The sequence below is a fragment of the Polypterus senegalus genome, chromosome 11 (assembly GCF_016835505.1).
Source record: "Polypterus senegalus isolate Bchr_013 chromosome 11, ASM1683550v1, whole genome shotgun sequence".
NCBI lineage: Eukaryota > Metazoa > Chordata > Cladistia > Polypteriformes > Polypteridae > Polypterus > Polypterus senegalus.
Window position 1 is genome coordinate 126,303,603 of NC_053164.1, and position 16,386 is coordinate 126,319,988.

Consider the following 16,386-nt stretch of genomic DNA (forward strand, 5'->3'; position numbering starts at 1 on the left):
TCTTTCACTGTCCAAACCGCACGCCCCTTTCACTTTTTCACAGTACACGTTTACGTGAGTAGGTACTAAATATTTAATGTGGTACAGATATATAGGTGGTAGATACAACAACAGTTCAACAGTAAAGACCAAAGCGATATTTGAAAAGAGCCTCATAAACCCAGCAGTCCAAAATAGAGCCTCTGCCAATCAGCGCCGTCATTAAGTCATGCCGCCTTCCCTGAACTTTGACCTCGAAGGAGATTCCGTCCTTCACTTCCTGTATACACTATACGGCGAGTCAGGGTCGGGCGACGGTGAGGGTATAGGAGGTGAGAAGAATATCGATTTGGAAACTCCGGCTGTCACATAAACACTTAATTAGTTGGCATCATGAGCTGGTGAGTATTCTATAAAGTGTTCGCTTGTGGAATTCAAGCCGAAGTGCGAAAAGCTTGCCTGGCTAGTTTAGTGAGCTTGATCTTCGGCGCCCCACAAGAGGCTAGCATGGCAACCTGTATTGTGCCAAACCTTTTTTTTTTTTTGTAGTTATTCATATTTCATTAATGTTAAACATTTTACTTAATATATTGTCGTTTGCCAAAGTACGCATGACATTTTACGTTTAGGTACTTTTGTAAGTTTAATGGATCGATGACAACTGCTTTGAGTGTTGACAGATGTGCTTTAGCAGTCCTTGGGTTTTTAAAATGTTTTGTGATCATGTCCAGTTTAAACGACATCTTTACGTTTTACATATTTTTTAAATGTCATATGTAATACGTGTTTTAAAATTTAAATGGTACCTTATTAAAGATTTGATGGTGGTTTGGAATCCTAAAGGTACTCAAAGAAAGCAGTGTGGATTAAGGGAATGCATTCAATGTCCAAATGATCAGTCAAGTGCATATTTTTGCACAAATATTTAAGTATCAGTGCAGGTGTAAACTTATGTGAGTAATTCTCTTTGATTTGATATCTCCTTTAACGTAGTGTAGCCTTGGGCAGTGGTTACTGAGATTTCCAAAACAGTGTGTTAGAGCCACTAATTTTTCTGAATTATTCCTTTTTTTATTAAAGCACAATTGGGAACCTGAGTTTTAATCTTAGAGGTAGTGGCTTCTGCATTGCACCCAACCACTAAAATGGATACCTGTCTTCAGGAGTGCACACTAAGACTAAGACACACACCAGTTAAAAACAAATATTGTTTGTCTGTTAGAGTTCAAGTTTTAAGCTGGCTGTGTGTTTGTCCAAGTTGTAATATGACTTGCTTCTTGGTACTTCTGTTTTAAATAATTGATGTGTTTAGGTCAAGAACACAATTCTTTGGTGATCATACAGTTTTTAGCCATTAAGCTTTCTAAGTTCTCACGCCATGGAAATGGCATATTCAGCCTTGCAAACGCGATCTGATGACCACAAAATAGGTTTAACCTTTTTAATTTATCCTTCAAAGTCCTTATTGCTTTGATAATAATTATATAATGATTTTGTGTGTATGCAGGTATTAAACTAATTTAAATTTAAAAAAAGAATTTGCAGTACAGATTTTGAGTTAAGAGTGAAATGTGTCCTTAGAAAGCGATAATCAAGTGCTGAGGTAGGGGAGGACAGTATGGCTAATATGGTTACAGTATATATCATGCTATAAACTATGTTCCGATTGAATCCAATTTGCTGTTTGTGCTTCTGTTGTTCATAGGTTAATAGTGGGTAGTTCTACTGTTCAGTAGTTTTACTGTGATCTTTCTTCTTATAAGGACCCTTTTAATCAACATCAAAAATGTTTGTATTGTGCAAAATAATAAAATAATAAGAACCAAACATGAAATAAACATATATTGCATATCCCTTTTAATGCACACAGTCTTAAAAAATGTGCGTACTTTATAGACTATACAGTAATAAATGAAGCAAGTTTGACAGTAAAAAGTAAGTTTTCAAGGAACTATTCTTCCCAATGCCCTTGCCAGCGTAAACAGATGTCCTGGAGATTGGGGCTTTCCTGATTTCAGGCATTGAATTCCCACAAATAACTCAAGAATACTAAAATGACCCTGTTTTAACAGGCTATTTGTCTAATAAAGTTTTTCAGTTCTGCAAACATTGCTCACTGAAATGAATATTGTCACAATATATTTACAACAGCATGTGCAAAAGTCCAAAAGGAACCCTGCTTGATTAACAACAAATTTTATATGTAAATGGCCTCACAAGGAAGAACAAGTAGCAGACAAAGACAGAGCACCAACATTTATTTGTTTATACTCCAGTCACAGTGGGAATTTGTTCATTTGTGAAAATGTTTTTATTCTTTTTCCTTCATGGCCTGATCCCTCTCTGATGATGACAATCAAACATTATGAGGGTGGGCTTTATGCATGGGTGTACATGCTACTCAAGTGTTTTAGTTTGGGACTTTGAAAATCTGACTACCCTGTAATTTAACATTAGAGTGCAACAATAATCTAAAATCACTTAGTGGTCACTCACTGTAGTAAACTTTAATCTGATTAGAATTAAATTTATACCTATTCTTTTTTTCTAAGTAGTGTAAATTAGCTTACATGGAATATTCCATCCAAACATTATGTGTGTATATATATATATATATATATATATATATATATATATGTATGTTACCCATCGTACTTTATAGTGAATGGGAACCAAATGTAATCAATGCTGGACAACAGTCAACACTATCAGAAACGTCCATGAAAAAATTTCTTGTTACTCATGTTACATAATCTTCACGTCAAGTCATTCCGTCATGTGCTCACACTGTGTAAAGCACACATTTTTGGCTTAAATAATGTTAAATAAATAGCTGAAAAGTGGTAGTTCACAAACCTGGATCCCCTTTAGACAAGGTCATGCTTTTGAATCAAAGACAGGACTCATGACAGTGAATGAAGGAGAGAGGTGGGTTTTAAATTCAAAATTCCTATATATCTAGATAAACTGGAAAAAGAATGAATATTTAGTGCTCTGAGCAATGGAAAGGCACTATGAAATGTATTATCATTATGTGCTCTAATTATAGCTTAGTCAACCAAATCATTAAGAATTTGCTTACTGCTCTCTTAGTTTCCTATTTAGCTTACTTTTAATATTTCATTAGATAAAAATATATCAAGATTGTTTTTTCTGTATTCGAGAAGGGGTTGCCAAATTAGCCAAAAAACAAGGTTTTAATATTCAAAATAAAAATAAGTAAATATTCAAATGTATTAGAATTTAAGATAATGATTCTGAGTGTTACATGTACATTTGTACAGTCATGGCAAAAGTTTTGAGAATGACATAAGTGTTGGTTTTCACAAAGTTTGCAGCTTCAGTGTTTTTAGATCTTTTTGGCAGATGTTTCTATGGTACACTGATGTATAATTACAAGAATTTTGTAAGTTTCAAAGGCTTTTATTGACAGTTACATTAGAGTCAATATTTGCAGTGTTGGCCAACTTCTGGGCCAAATCCTGATTGATGGCAGTCCATTCTTGCCTAATCAATGCTTGGAATTTGTCAGAATGTGGGTTTTTGTTTGTCCACCTGCCTCTTGAGGATTGACCACAAATTCTCAATGGGATCAAGGCCTGGGGAGTATCCTTGCCATGGACCCAAAAGTTTGATTTTTTTTGTCCCTGAGCCTCTTAGTTATCACTTCTGCTGTATGGCACGGTTCTCGATCATGCTGGAAAAGGCATTGTTTGCCACCAAACTGTTATTGGATGTTTGGGAGAAGTTGCTCTCGGAAGATGTTTTGATATCATTCTTTATTCATTGCTCAAAATCGGGGCATCATCAATGCAGAGCTTGCTCAGATAGATAGATAGATAGATAGATACTTTAATACTTTACAGCATTAAAGAAAAGCACTCCACGTCCTTGCTGTGCCACCTGATGACAAAGCACTAAAGACCCTGCTGTTGTGTCATTATCGCTAGCTACACCACTGCAGCGGAAACTTAGACTACCCCATCATTTTAAAAAGTTTGTGTGCTGTTACAAGCAGTTGTAATTGATGGATAAGGACAGTAAACTAGAAGTGAGAGCTGTGTAATGGCTCTAACAGGTTTCATCATCCTGGGAATGAGTCACTAACAGTATGAGCCAGGATTCCATCATTCAAATGAGCAGTTTCACAGCCAGCTTTAGGGGAGTCTATAAAAAGTGCAAGCCTGCCACTGTTGCATGTGGATTTTAACTAGGGCAGCAACAGCTCGATGTCCCTCTCATAACAGTGAGTTACCTAAAAGAATGATGTAAAAAAGCAAGTTTCCATCAGCACTCAGAAAACACAAGCCATTGTTCTTGTCGCAAACCTAGATAAATAAAGAGAGTTAATGTCAAGAAAGGCATCTAGCTATAAAATCTTAGCTAAAACCATTAATGATAAACTCGTCCCAATCCACTTGACTGGGGATGAGGTGCAGAACTGAGCTATATGGAGAATTTTGGTTAAACACATCAGCTCCACATAGAAATGGAAAAAGAAGAAGGCTAAACTCTGCTTATAAATAAAGGATCCCACAATGTAGTGTTGACCGTTTCCCTGACCATTTTTTTTTTATTGGCTGCTGATTATTGGGAGGTTACCTCTTTTTTCAATTGTTTCTGCATAGTTTTATACAGTATATTCTCCAAATCTTTAAGGCTGCCCTTTTACTATCCAGCTTCTTAATTGAAGATAATGGTTTTGATTGGTTCTTGCAAGTAAGAAAAGATTACATAGTCTTGTGGTGCTCTGTTTAAGCCAATGTCACATTATGCAAATATTTGTCATGAAGTATGTCAGATTTGCCTATTACAGTTGTTGATCTAGTTGCTGCTTCACGTCAAATTACATGACTAAAAAGTGCAAAATGGTGTTGATCTTCCAGCACAGTCCTGCTTGCCCTTTTTTATTATTTTTACCACGCTTCTTTTAACTTCACCTGTTTGCTGTCTGGTACAAATCTTGTAATCGATATTTAACCCACTTCCTGTTGTCCAAATGACTTTAAATTTTGCACACTTACTCACTTCTGATGACAATACATTAATCAATAATCCATGTTAATTAAGAAATTAAATTTTCATTTCCTGGAATGCATTTAAAAGCATACACACCAAATAACAATTGATGGTGAACAGTTCCTTCAAAATAGTCACCCGCTGAGTTGATACAGCAATCCCAGCTAGATTTCAACCTTTCGAAGTACCTCTGGAAGTCGTTTTTTGTCAGTGTGTCAGTCAGCCTGGATCTCCTCCACCGTCTCAAATCTGCGTCCCTTGAGCCTCATCTTCATCTTAGGAAATAAAAAAAAAATAAGATGCCGCTAAATCAGGGGAGTACGGAGGGTCGGGAATGGCAGTGAACTTTGTAGAACCCAAAAATTTGCACACAATCAGGGATCTGTGAGCTGGTGCATTGTCATGATGCAAAAGAAATGACTTGTCAGCCCACATCTGAGGACGTGTTCGGCGAATTCGATTTTGCAAATGCCTTAGAACATCCCTGTAGAATGCTTCATTCGCCGTCTGTCCTTGAGGCACAAAGTCCTTGTGAATGACACCCTTCACATCAAATAAGCAAATGAGCATTGACTTGGTGTTGCTGTGAACTTGTCAAGCTTTTTTGGGTCTTTCAAATCACTAATTTTCACGAACAACCCTTCACAGACACAACTGAAGTTTAAACGAGAATTGTGACTTGAAAAACAACTGCGCTGATTTTATAACGCGTGATAACAGCTCTCAAGGACAACTTGAACTGCTATCTAGCGGGGATTGATATAACCAAACCCTTCTGGCTGCAGAATAAATGCATTCCGAGAACTTTTGGATCGCACCTCGTACATTGGTTGAGATATATATATATTGGTTGATATACATTGGTTAGAATATATTTATTGGTTTAAATAGATTGGTTTAGATATATATATTGGTTCAGATGCATCCGTTCAGATATATATATTGGTTGAGATAGATCCGTTTGGATATATAGGTCGGTTCAGATATATACATTGGTTTGAATAGATCAGTTGGAATTTACGGGTAGGCAAGCGCGGCCACCCAAGTTTAGCATCTCCCCTTCGCTTTATCATTGCTTCAATATTGTTGTCATTATTGTATGTATTTTATATAATTACCATATGCCTGTCTGCCACGTATTGTTTCGTACGCAGTCTTGGTTGGGGGTCCTCCATTTCAAAGCACTTTTTTTCCTTTCATTATTTAAAACACTTGCACAGATACCCGCCTCCTCACCTCGCTCCGTTCCGCACCTGCTCAGTGCACCCGCCTCACTCTCTCTCTCGTCCCTCCCATGACAGATTCTTCTCAAAAGCTGAGTTACCAGGAAGCATTGATTGCAACCGCAGTACCTCCCATTTTTTCACCTCAACAGATGCTTGTTGATCATTAACTGAAAGCTGCCCGGTGATTTCTGTTATTCCGTATTGGCAACATTTCATTAAAGGGTGATCTGTTTCAGCAAGGACATTAGTTCTGTTTGCTGAAATGGAGGAAAACACGAATAGCGCTGTTTTTTCTGAATGTTTATCAGTGATCAGGGATAAGAATGATCAGAATATCCCTGCTTCACAAATAATTGGTGTTTTAACTGTTTTTATAGTAAAACTGACAAAACCACACACACGCACACACACACTCAAATTCACAAATCATGGGTCGCACACTACTGATTAAGTGTATCTGTCACGGTCGATCATCAAGAGACGCTGGTTTATCATTGACCGAAAGCCACCCGGTGATTTCTGTTATTCCATATTGGAAGCATTTCATTAAAGGGCGATCTGCTTTAGCAAGGAACAGTTCTATTTGCTGAAAAGATGTTATGGAGGAAAACACTGGAGTTGCTCTGTTTCCTTTAAATGTTGATCAGGGATCAGAATAACTAGAATATTCCTGCTTCACAAATAACTGATGTCTAACTGTTTTTATAGTAAACTGAAAAAAACACATGCGCACACACACACACACACACTCAAACTCACAAATCGTGGGTCACACACACTACTGATTAAGTGTATCTGTCAGGGGCGATTATTTTTTTATCTCCATATAAGCTACCTGTTCTATATCAAGGTTTTTTTCTAAATTATCCCGGTTTCACAGTATTCAATGGTATTTTTTTCCCATGCGTGAGTGGATGTTAACCACATTTTCCACTGCAATTACTGCAGTAGACTAGTTAAGAATAACCTATTCCACACTAGATGTTTCTGATCATCAAACACATTTAACCATTAGTCAAATATAACACAAGTAAACACAAAATGCAGTTTTTAAATGATGGTTTTTAATATTTAGGGAGAAAAAAAATCCAATCCTACATGGCCCTGTGTGAAAAAGTAATTGCCCCCTGAACCAAATAACTGGTTTGGCCACCCTTAGCAGCAATAACTGCAATCAAGCGTTTGCGATAGCTTGCAATGAGTCTTTTACAGCGCTCTGGAGGAATTTTGGCCCACACATTACAGCTGTTGTAATTCAGCTTTATTTGAGGGTTTTCTAGCATGAACCGCCTTTTTAAGGTCATGCCATAGCAGCTCAATTGGATTAAGGTCAGGACTTTGACTAGGCCACTCCAAAGTCTTCACTTTGTTTTTCTTCAGCCATTCAGAGGTGGATTTGCTGGTGTTTTTTGGGTCATTGTCCTGTTGCAGCACCCAAGATTGCTTCAGCTTGAGTTGACGAACAGATGGCCGGACATTCTCCTTCAGGATTTTTTGGTAGACAGTAGAATTCATGGTTCCATCTATCACAGCAAGCCTTCCAGGTCCTGAAGCAGGAAAACAACCCCAGACCATCACACTACCACCACCATATTTTACTGTTGGTATGATGTTCTTTTTCTGAAATGCTGTGTTCCTTTTACGCCAGATGTAACGGACATTTGCCTTCCAAAAAGTTCAACTTTTGTCTCATCAGTCCACAAGGTATTTTCCCAAAAGTCTTGGCAATCATTGAGATGTTTCTTAGCAAAATTGAGACGATCCCTAATGTTCTTTTTGCTTAACAGTGGTTTGCGTCTTGAAAATGTGCCATGCAGGCCGTTTTTGCCCAGTCTCTTTCATATGGTGGAGTCGTGAACACTGACCTTAATTGAGGCAAGTAAGGCCTGCAGTTCGTTAGACGTTGTCCTGGGGTCTTTTGTGACCTCTCGGATGAGTCGTCTCTGCGCTCTTGGGGTAATTTTGGTCGGCCGGCCACTCCTGGGAAGGTTCACCACTGTTCCATGTTTTTTCCATTTGTGGATAATTGCTCTCATTGTGGTTTGCTGGAGTCCCAAAGCTTTAGAAATGGCTTTATAACCTTTACCAGACTGATAGATCTCAATTACTTCTGTTCTCATTTGTTCCTGAATTTCTTTGGATCTTGGCATGATGTCTAGCTTTTGAGATGCTTTTGGTCTACTTCACTGTGTCAGGCAGCTCCTATTTAAATGATTTCTTGATTGAAACAGGTGTGGCAGTAATCAGGCCTGGGGGTGGCTACGGAAATTGAACTCAGGTGTGATACACCACAGTTAGGTTATTTTTTAACAAGGGGGCAATTACTTTTTCAAACAGGGCCATGTAGGTTTGGATTTTTTTTCTCCCTAAATAATAAAAACCATCATTTGAAAACTGCATTTTTTGTTTACTTGTGTTATATTTGACTAATGGTTAAATGTGTTTGATGATCAGAAACATTTTGTGTGACAAACATGCAAAAGAATAAGAAATCAGGAAGGGGGCAAATAGTTTTTCACACCACTGTATATATATCTATATATCTATATATAATCTTCATTTGGATCTTGATCTTTGTTTGTCCGCGAATGAATTAGAAGAAGAAGCACTAGATGGCAGTAGAGAGACAGCTAAAACATAGGCATTGCATTAAGAATCTCCTCTAGGCTTATACTACTGAAGACTGTAGTACTCCAGTCACACCTCCAAACACAGACATTCAAACTAAACAAATTGTTGTGCTTTAAATTAACTAAAGAGATCTTCATTTAGATCTTGATCTTTGTTTGTCCAGGAATTCCACACATGCGTAGACCACCTACCAGTTTAGTACTTTGTTGTTACTCACGGATGTCAACAATGTGCCGGAATAACGAAAGGGGTGGTGGACAGTGTTACGCTGGTTAGCTCCTGAGGCCTGGTTAGAGAATGAGATTGCCGAAGATAAAAGGTACGTGCCTACGTAATATATGAATGAAAGAAAGACAGTGGGTAAAATGAAAGATAACGTAACAGCACATTCCGGAAATAATTATTGTTACGTTGTAGCCGGCGAGTGCTGCATGTCTCACAGTTGTACCGTGCCTTGCTCACATGTCAGTGAAGTGATCCCTATTTATGCTTTAAAGAGCCTGGATACCTATGTGTCCCCCTTTTATAACCATTGCTCTGTGTATATTGCCTTACTCTTTGGATTGCCACAAAGCAACCTGTGAGATTGGAGAAAGGTTGAGAAGACCTCGTGAGAGGAAATGACAGCGTCATGAAAACGATACAGACTGTGAACGGACAGAAGCAGAAATGCTCCTACACCACCACATAATTACTATTCGGACAGTGATTCTGAGTAGGCCGTTCCTATCGAATCAATATCCAAGGGTTTTCTTTTGTAATTTTGTTTCCCTTATAAAAAATCCGACGAAGGGCATAGTTCATGACTGGCAGCCGCATTTAAACAGGGAACCCTTCACAGATAACTCGCAACGTAGTTGGGCGCACATGGGTAGTATATCTATACTAATAAAAGGCAAAGCCCTCACTCACTCACTCACTCACTGACTCACTCACTGACTCATCACTAATTCTCCAACTTCCCGTGTAGGTAGAAGGCTGAAATTTGGCAGGCTTATTCCTTACAGCTTACTTACAAAAGTTGGGCAGGTTTCATTTAGAAATTCTACGCATAAGGGTCATAACTGGAAGCTATTTTTTCCCATATAATGTAATGGAGTCTTGAGTTGGAGATGGCCGCGGGGGGCGGAGTTTCGTGTGACATCATCACGCCTCCTACGTAAGTACGTAGAGAACAAGGAAGAACTCCAGCGATGAGCACAAAACGCCATTTCACAATTGAGAAGGCAGAAAAACATTATGAAGCAAATGATGCATATGCGGAAACAAAGCACGGCGTGAACCGTAAGTTTATATTAAATTAAGTTCATAGACAGGCTGCCACTAGCGTTTGTAATTTAGTGCCTGCCCATATAAGGCCGCCCATCAGCGCAATCCAATACAAACACTGCCGTAAATATTCACGTGTGAAGGACTGTGCTTATGCAGAGGAAGATGAGATGGTCAGGGTGGTGTTTGGCACAAACTCATTGAAACTGCGAGAGAAAGTTTTAAGTGCCGGGTCTTAGCTGACATTACACGAGATGGCACCAGTACAGCTGGGAACCTTCGATGCAAGAACACCAAGCGGCTCACGTGAACTGACGCAGTGCACAGACAAAAGCAACAGTTCCAAAGAGTGCTGAACAAAACCAATTACACAATTGAGAAGGCAGCAAAAAATATGAAGCGCCTTATACATAGAATCATATTCATAAGTGCAGCTACTGCGAAACAAAGCACACGGTGGAAAAAGTGAATGTCCTGCTAAAGGAAGACAGTGTAAAAAAAACCCGTGCATGCAGTTTGTCACATCACAGATAAAAGGAAGACGAGCTGTTTATTGATGCAGTAAGGAACAAATGATGAATGAAACCTCTTATCTTTACAACGATTGACAAACACGGAATGTAACTTGAACACATCCTACAAATACGAGCCTGATTGAAAGAAATAATGATAATCAAATCCTTGATGACAGCAACATTCAATAACACTCACAAAACAATTACTGTATATTGACAATCATGTTACGCTATTTTTAAAATGTTCCCTTTTCTTTTCATAACTTCTACTTCTCCACTGCGATACACGGGTATATATATATAAATGTATATATATACCCGATCTACAATACATACTTTAGCATAGACAAGCCACACGCTGTGGCTAATTGTAGAGTCTTAAGCCTCTAACGCCGACATTCGAGGTTCGATTCGAGAGGGTGTACTGAGTATGTACGCTACCGATTCATTTTACCTTCACATCTCCTTGGTTTGGGACGTATGAAAAATATTAGGTTAACGCAGAATCATGTTACGTTATTTTTAAAATTTTCCCTTTCTTAGCACAAGCACAGCTGAGAAGCTTCGATGCATGTACTCCATAACGCGTTAAAAATAACGATTTAATCACACTTTCAATTCCAAGCAAACGGAACTTTTGTCAATGCATGATTTCCTGGTACATCCATTACACTGATGCACACATCACAGCTACAAAAATGTTAGAGTCGGAATAAAGCGCGCTCCTACGACTGATCATTTCGACTACCCGAAAGCCTTGATAAAAGCATGGTTTTGTGCACACTGAAAAGCAAGCAAAATTAGATGCATTACAGAAAGCGGACTTTGTGGCTCTTACTGGGGATCATTGGACTTCCGTGACCGTTAGTAATTCTAAATACATCTAATTACAAAATGTTCAATGATCACACTGTTTTAGCCTAATGTACAAAATAATTTTGGCTAATGTTACTCAGAGTTTAAAGAGTAAGCTGGTCAAATTACCTTTTATGTTTCTGACTTATTTTTTAAGAAGAAAACTGCACTTTATGGTGAAATTTTGGTTATTATTATTTAAAGACAATACTATTCTGAAAATGTACTTAAAGTACTTAAACTACCACTTTATTTTTAAGTCTGCCCAATTTTAACCATGGATGATATTTTTGTTTCTGTTTTGAATTCAAATGCAGTTTAAAAGCTTTTTTTTTCAGAAATTAAAACAGCTTCAGTTTACAATATTCATGTCCATGTCTATTATTTGATTCTGTCGCCCACTAAAACCGCTTTTAAATAAAAAAAAAACATTTGCATTTGGGGCAAATTTACGTGTCGATTACATACGATTAATCAAGATTAATTCTTACACAGCCTCTAATTAATTGGATTAATTTTTTTAATCGAGTCCCACCCCTATATATATATATATGTAGATTTGTATATATATGTGTATATACAGTATATATGTAGATATGTATATGTTGTATATACAGTATGTATATATGTGTGTGTATACAGTATGTGTATATATATGTATATGTATATATATGTATGTGTGTATATGTATATATATATAACTGTATATATATGTGTATAGATGTGTGTGTGTATATATATATATATATATATATATATATATATATATATATATATATATATATATATAGCAACACTCATGACAATTACAAAACAATTACATTGTCAATCATGTTACGTTATTATTAAAATGTTTCCTTTTCTTTTTACTTCTCCGCTGCCAATCGCAGGTATTTTGCTATATCTATATATATATATACAGTGGAGGAAATAATTATTTGACCCCTCACTGATTTTGTAAGTTTGTCCAATGACAAAGAAATGAAATGTCTCAGAACAGTATTATTTCAATGGTAGGTTTATTTCAACAGTGGCAGATTGCACATCAAAAGGAAAATCAAAAAAATAACTTTAAATAAAACATAGAAATTGATTTGCATTTCATTGAGGGAAATAAGTTTTTGAACCCCTACCAACCATTAAGAGTTCTGGCTCCCACAGAGTGGTTAGACACTTCTACTCAATTAGTCACCCTCATTAAGGACACCTGTCTTAACTAGTCACCTGTATAAAAGACACCTGTCCACAGAATCAATCAATCAAGCAGACTCCACACTCTACAACATGGGAAAGACCAAAGAGCTGTCCAAGGATGTCAGAGACAAAATTGTAGACCTGCACAAGGCTGGAATGGGCTACAAAACCATTAGCAAGAAGCTGGGAGAGAAGGTGACAACTGTTGGTGCGATTGTTCGAAAATGGAAGGAGCACAAAATGACCATCAATCGACCTCGCTCTGGGGCTCCACGCAAGATCTCACCTCGTGGGTGTCAATGGTTCTGAGAAAGGTGAAAAAGAATCCTAGAACTACACGGGAGGAGTTAGTTAATGACCTCAAATTAGCAGGGACCACAGTCACCAAGAAAACCATTGGAAACACATTACACCGCAATGGATTAAAATCCTGCAGGGCTCGCAAGGTCCCCTGCTCAAGAAGGCACATGTGCAGGCTCGTCTGAAGTTTGCCAATGAACACCTGAATGATTCAGAGAGTGACTGGGAGAAGGTGCTGTGGTCTGATGAGACCAAAACAGAGCTCTTTGGCATTAACTCAACTCGCTGTGTTTGGAGGAAGAAAAATGCTGCCTATGACCCCCAAAACACCGTCCCCACCGTCAAGCATTGGGGTGGAAACATTTTGCTTTGGGGGTGTTTTTCTGCTAAGGGCACAGGACAACTTAATCGCATTAACGGAAAATGGACGGAGCCATGTATCGTGAAATCCTGAGCGACAATCTCCTTCCCTCTGCCAGGAAACTGAAAATGGGTCGTGGATGGGTGTTCCAGCACGACAATGACCCAAAACATACAGCAAAGGCAACAAAGGAGTGGCTCAAGAAGAAGCACATTAAGGTCATGGAGTGGCCTAGTCAGTCTCCGGACCTTAATCCAATAGAAAACCTATGGAGGGAGCTCAAGCTCAGAGTAGCACAGAGACAGCCTCGAAACCTTAGGGATTTAGAGATGATCTGCAAAGAGGAGTGGACCAACATTCCTCCTAAAATGTGCAAACTTGGTCATCAATTACAAGAAACGCTTTGACCTCTGTGCTTGCAAACAAGGGTTTTTCCACTAAGTATTAAGTCTTTTTGTTAGAGGGTTCAAAACTTATTTCCCTCAATGAAATGCAAATCAATTTCTATCTTTTATTTAAAGTTATTTTTCGATTTTCCTTTTGATGTGCAATCTGCCACTGTTGAAATAAACCTACCATTGAAATGATACTGTTCTGAGACTTTTCATTTCTTTGTCATTGGACAAACTTACAAAATCAGTGAGGGGTCAAATAATTATTTCCTCCACTGTATATATATATATATATATATAGATATATAGATATATAGATATATAGATATATATAGATATATATATATAGATATGACAACAACACTCATATCAATGACAAAACAATTACATTAACAATCATCTTACGTTATATTTAAAATGTTTGCTTTTCTTTTTCATAACTTCTTTAACACACTACTCTCAAGTAAACGCTGGTATTCTGCTATATATATATATATATATATATATATATATATATATATATATATATATATATATATGACAGCAACACTCATCACTCACAACAGTGACAAAACAATTACATTGACAATCATGTTACGTTATTTTCAAAATGTTTCCTTTTCTTTTCATTGCTTCTTCAACACACTATCTCCAGTAAGCGCTGGTATTTTGCTAGTATATATATATATATATATACACACACACACATATATTTTTCTGATTTTTCTGATGAAGGAAGTCAAGGAGATCAGTGGGAGATTTTCCTGCAAAATCATCCATAGCATACATTACAGTCAGTTCCGTTTTTAGCCGAGACAGATCAAAAAGCGCTCCGTGGTTGTTGTGTTAAAGTGTAGAAGACTGCATGCGTGAAATTTTTCTTGTATTCCCGAAAGTTTTGGGGTTCGAGGAGCATGACAAACATCAGGTTTTCATGGTCTTGAAATCTGGTCTGTGTCTGGCAAATAATATTGTCCAGAATTCTGCCATGGAGTTGTCCGTTGTGCACGCGACGATCTTTCGCTCGGAGCGTTTATGGTGCGTTCAGTGGCGCCGTAGACTTCCTCATATTGACTTCTATCCAATCAATAGGTCTGAATACGGTGACATTGCCGTACGCCTGCTAAAGGGCCCTACTGACACCATCTCAAAATCTGATTGGTTGAAGTCCGTCCTTTCTCCTTGCTTTGCGGTTCTCTACTGTTTTATTGTTCCTTTATTACGATTGTTATAGTTATTGTGTAGCTATTTTAGACTTCGTTTACTGTTCAGATACCCATTTCCTTTATTTAATTTGTGGGTTCTCCACTATTTCTTTGTTCCTTTATTACGATTATAGTTATTTATTGATTCCCTTCTTTGGCTGACTGCCTGCCCATATAAGGCGCTCCGCTGTTTTTTTGTGAAGCAGCCTTTACACAGCTTCTCCACTGTTTTATAAACGAACGCTATATAAGGCCGTCATTTTTCCTTGCTTCGCCAACTAAGCAGACTTTTTATTTAATCCATGGGTTCTCCGCTGTTTTATTGTTGGGAGCTCTTCCTTCTTTTCTACGTACTGCGGTCACAGTCAATTCACGTGATTCCGTGGGAGGCGTGAAGATGTCACGCAGCTCCGCCCCCCACGGCCGTCGAGCTAACATCCATTACTGTATATGGAGAAAAATAGGTTCCAGTTATGACCATTACGCGTAGAATTTCAAAATGAAACCTGCCAAACTTTTGTAAGTAAGCTGTAAGGAATGAGACTGTCAAATTTCAGCCTTCTACCTACACAGGAAGTTGGAGAATTAGTGATGAGTGAGTCAGTGAGTGAGGGCTTTGCCTTTTATTAGTATAGATAATATTCATAAATAATAGCAATATGCAAAATACATTTGAATGTTGGCAACCATACAACCTGATTAAATGGTGATGTGTAGTTTCAGGCAGCACACAGACTTATTAGTTACTTAAAATGTCTCTAGTTAAGGCATCATTGGTGCTCAGCTTTCTTCAGAACAGGTCGCAAGCCTGTTCAGTATGGCTGCCGAGTTGTGCTCTTCATTGTGTTGTCTTCTTAATCAGATGTTAGTAAGAGGGATACTTCATCATCAGAGGTTATTAAGAGAGTCAGTGTGAGGTTGAACAAGTTAATTTATAGATGTTCTGTCCAACCCTTAGAGCCAATAGGACGTCATAGTACTTAAAAGCTTCTGATCCAAGCCAATTTCAAACAGCTATACTTCAGACCAATGGGGGAATAGAATATCTTAACACCTGCCACCCCCAAGACCATATGTTAAGGAAAAGCTTGGCTTTCTTGTTGGGGTTGAAAGACTCTAGCAGAGATACACTCGCTAAACTGGTTTAAGGCACATCCTCTCCCAACTCTGTTGTAAAATTCAAAGAGACCCATTCCTAAAGGGGGGGGGGTTCACATGAGGGGACTGGGTGGTCTCATGGTCTGGAATCCCTACAGATTTTATTTTTTCTCCGGCCGTCTGGAGTTTTTTTTTGTTTTTTCTGTCCCCCCTGGCCATTGAACCTTACTCTTATTCGATGTTAATTAATGTTGATTTATTTTGTTTTCTTACTGTGTCTTTTATTTTTCTATTCTTTATTATGTAAAGCACTTTGAGCTACTGTTTGTATGAAAATGTGCT

The 16,386-nt window shown here is 38.0% G+C and overlaps 1 protein-coding gene across 1 annotated transcript in view; it reads left to right on the forward strand.

The window, feature by feature from the left end:
• The first annotated feature begins 220 nt into the window (after positions 1 to 220).
• Positions 221 to 16,386, forward strand: part of bin3 (bridging integrator 3) — a 263,662-nt gene continuing 247,496 nt past the window's right edge. Inside the window, exon 1 of the mRNA XM_039769607.1 lies at positions 221 to 380. Within this exon, the coding sequence (XP_039625541.1) occupies positions 373 to 380 (8 nt within the window). The 5' untranslated portion in view covers positions 221 to 372. The remainder of the gene's footprint in view (positions 381 to 16,386) is intronic.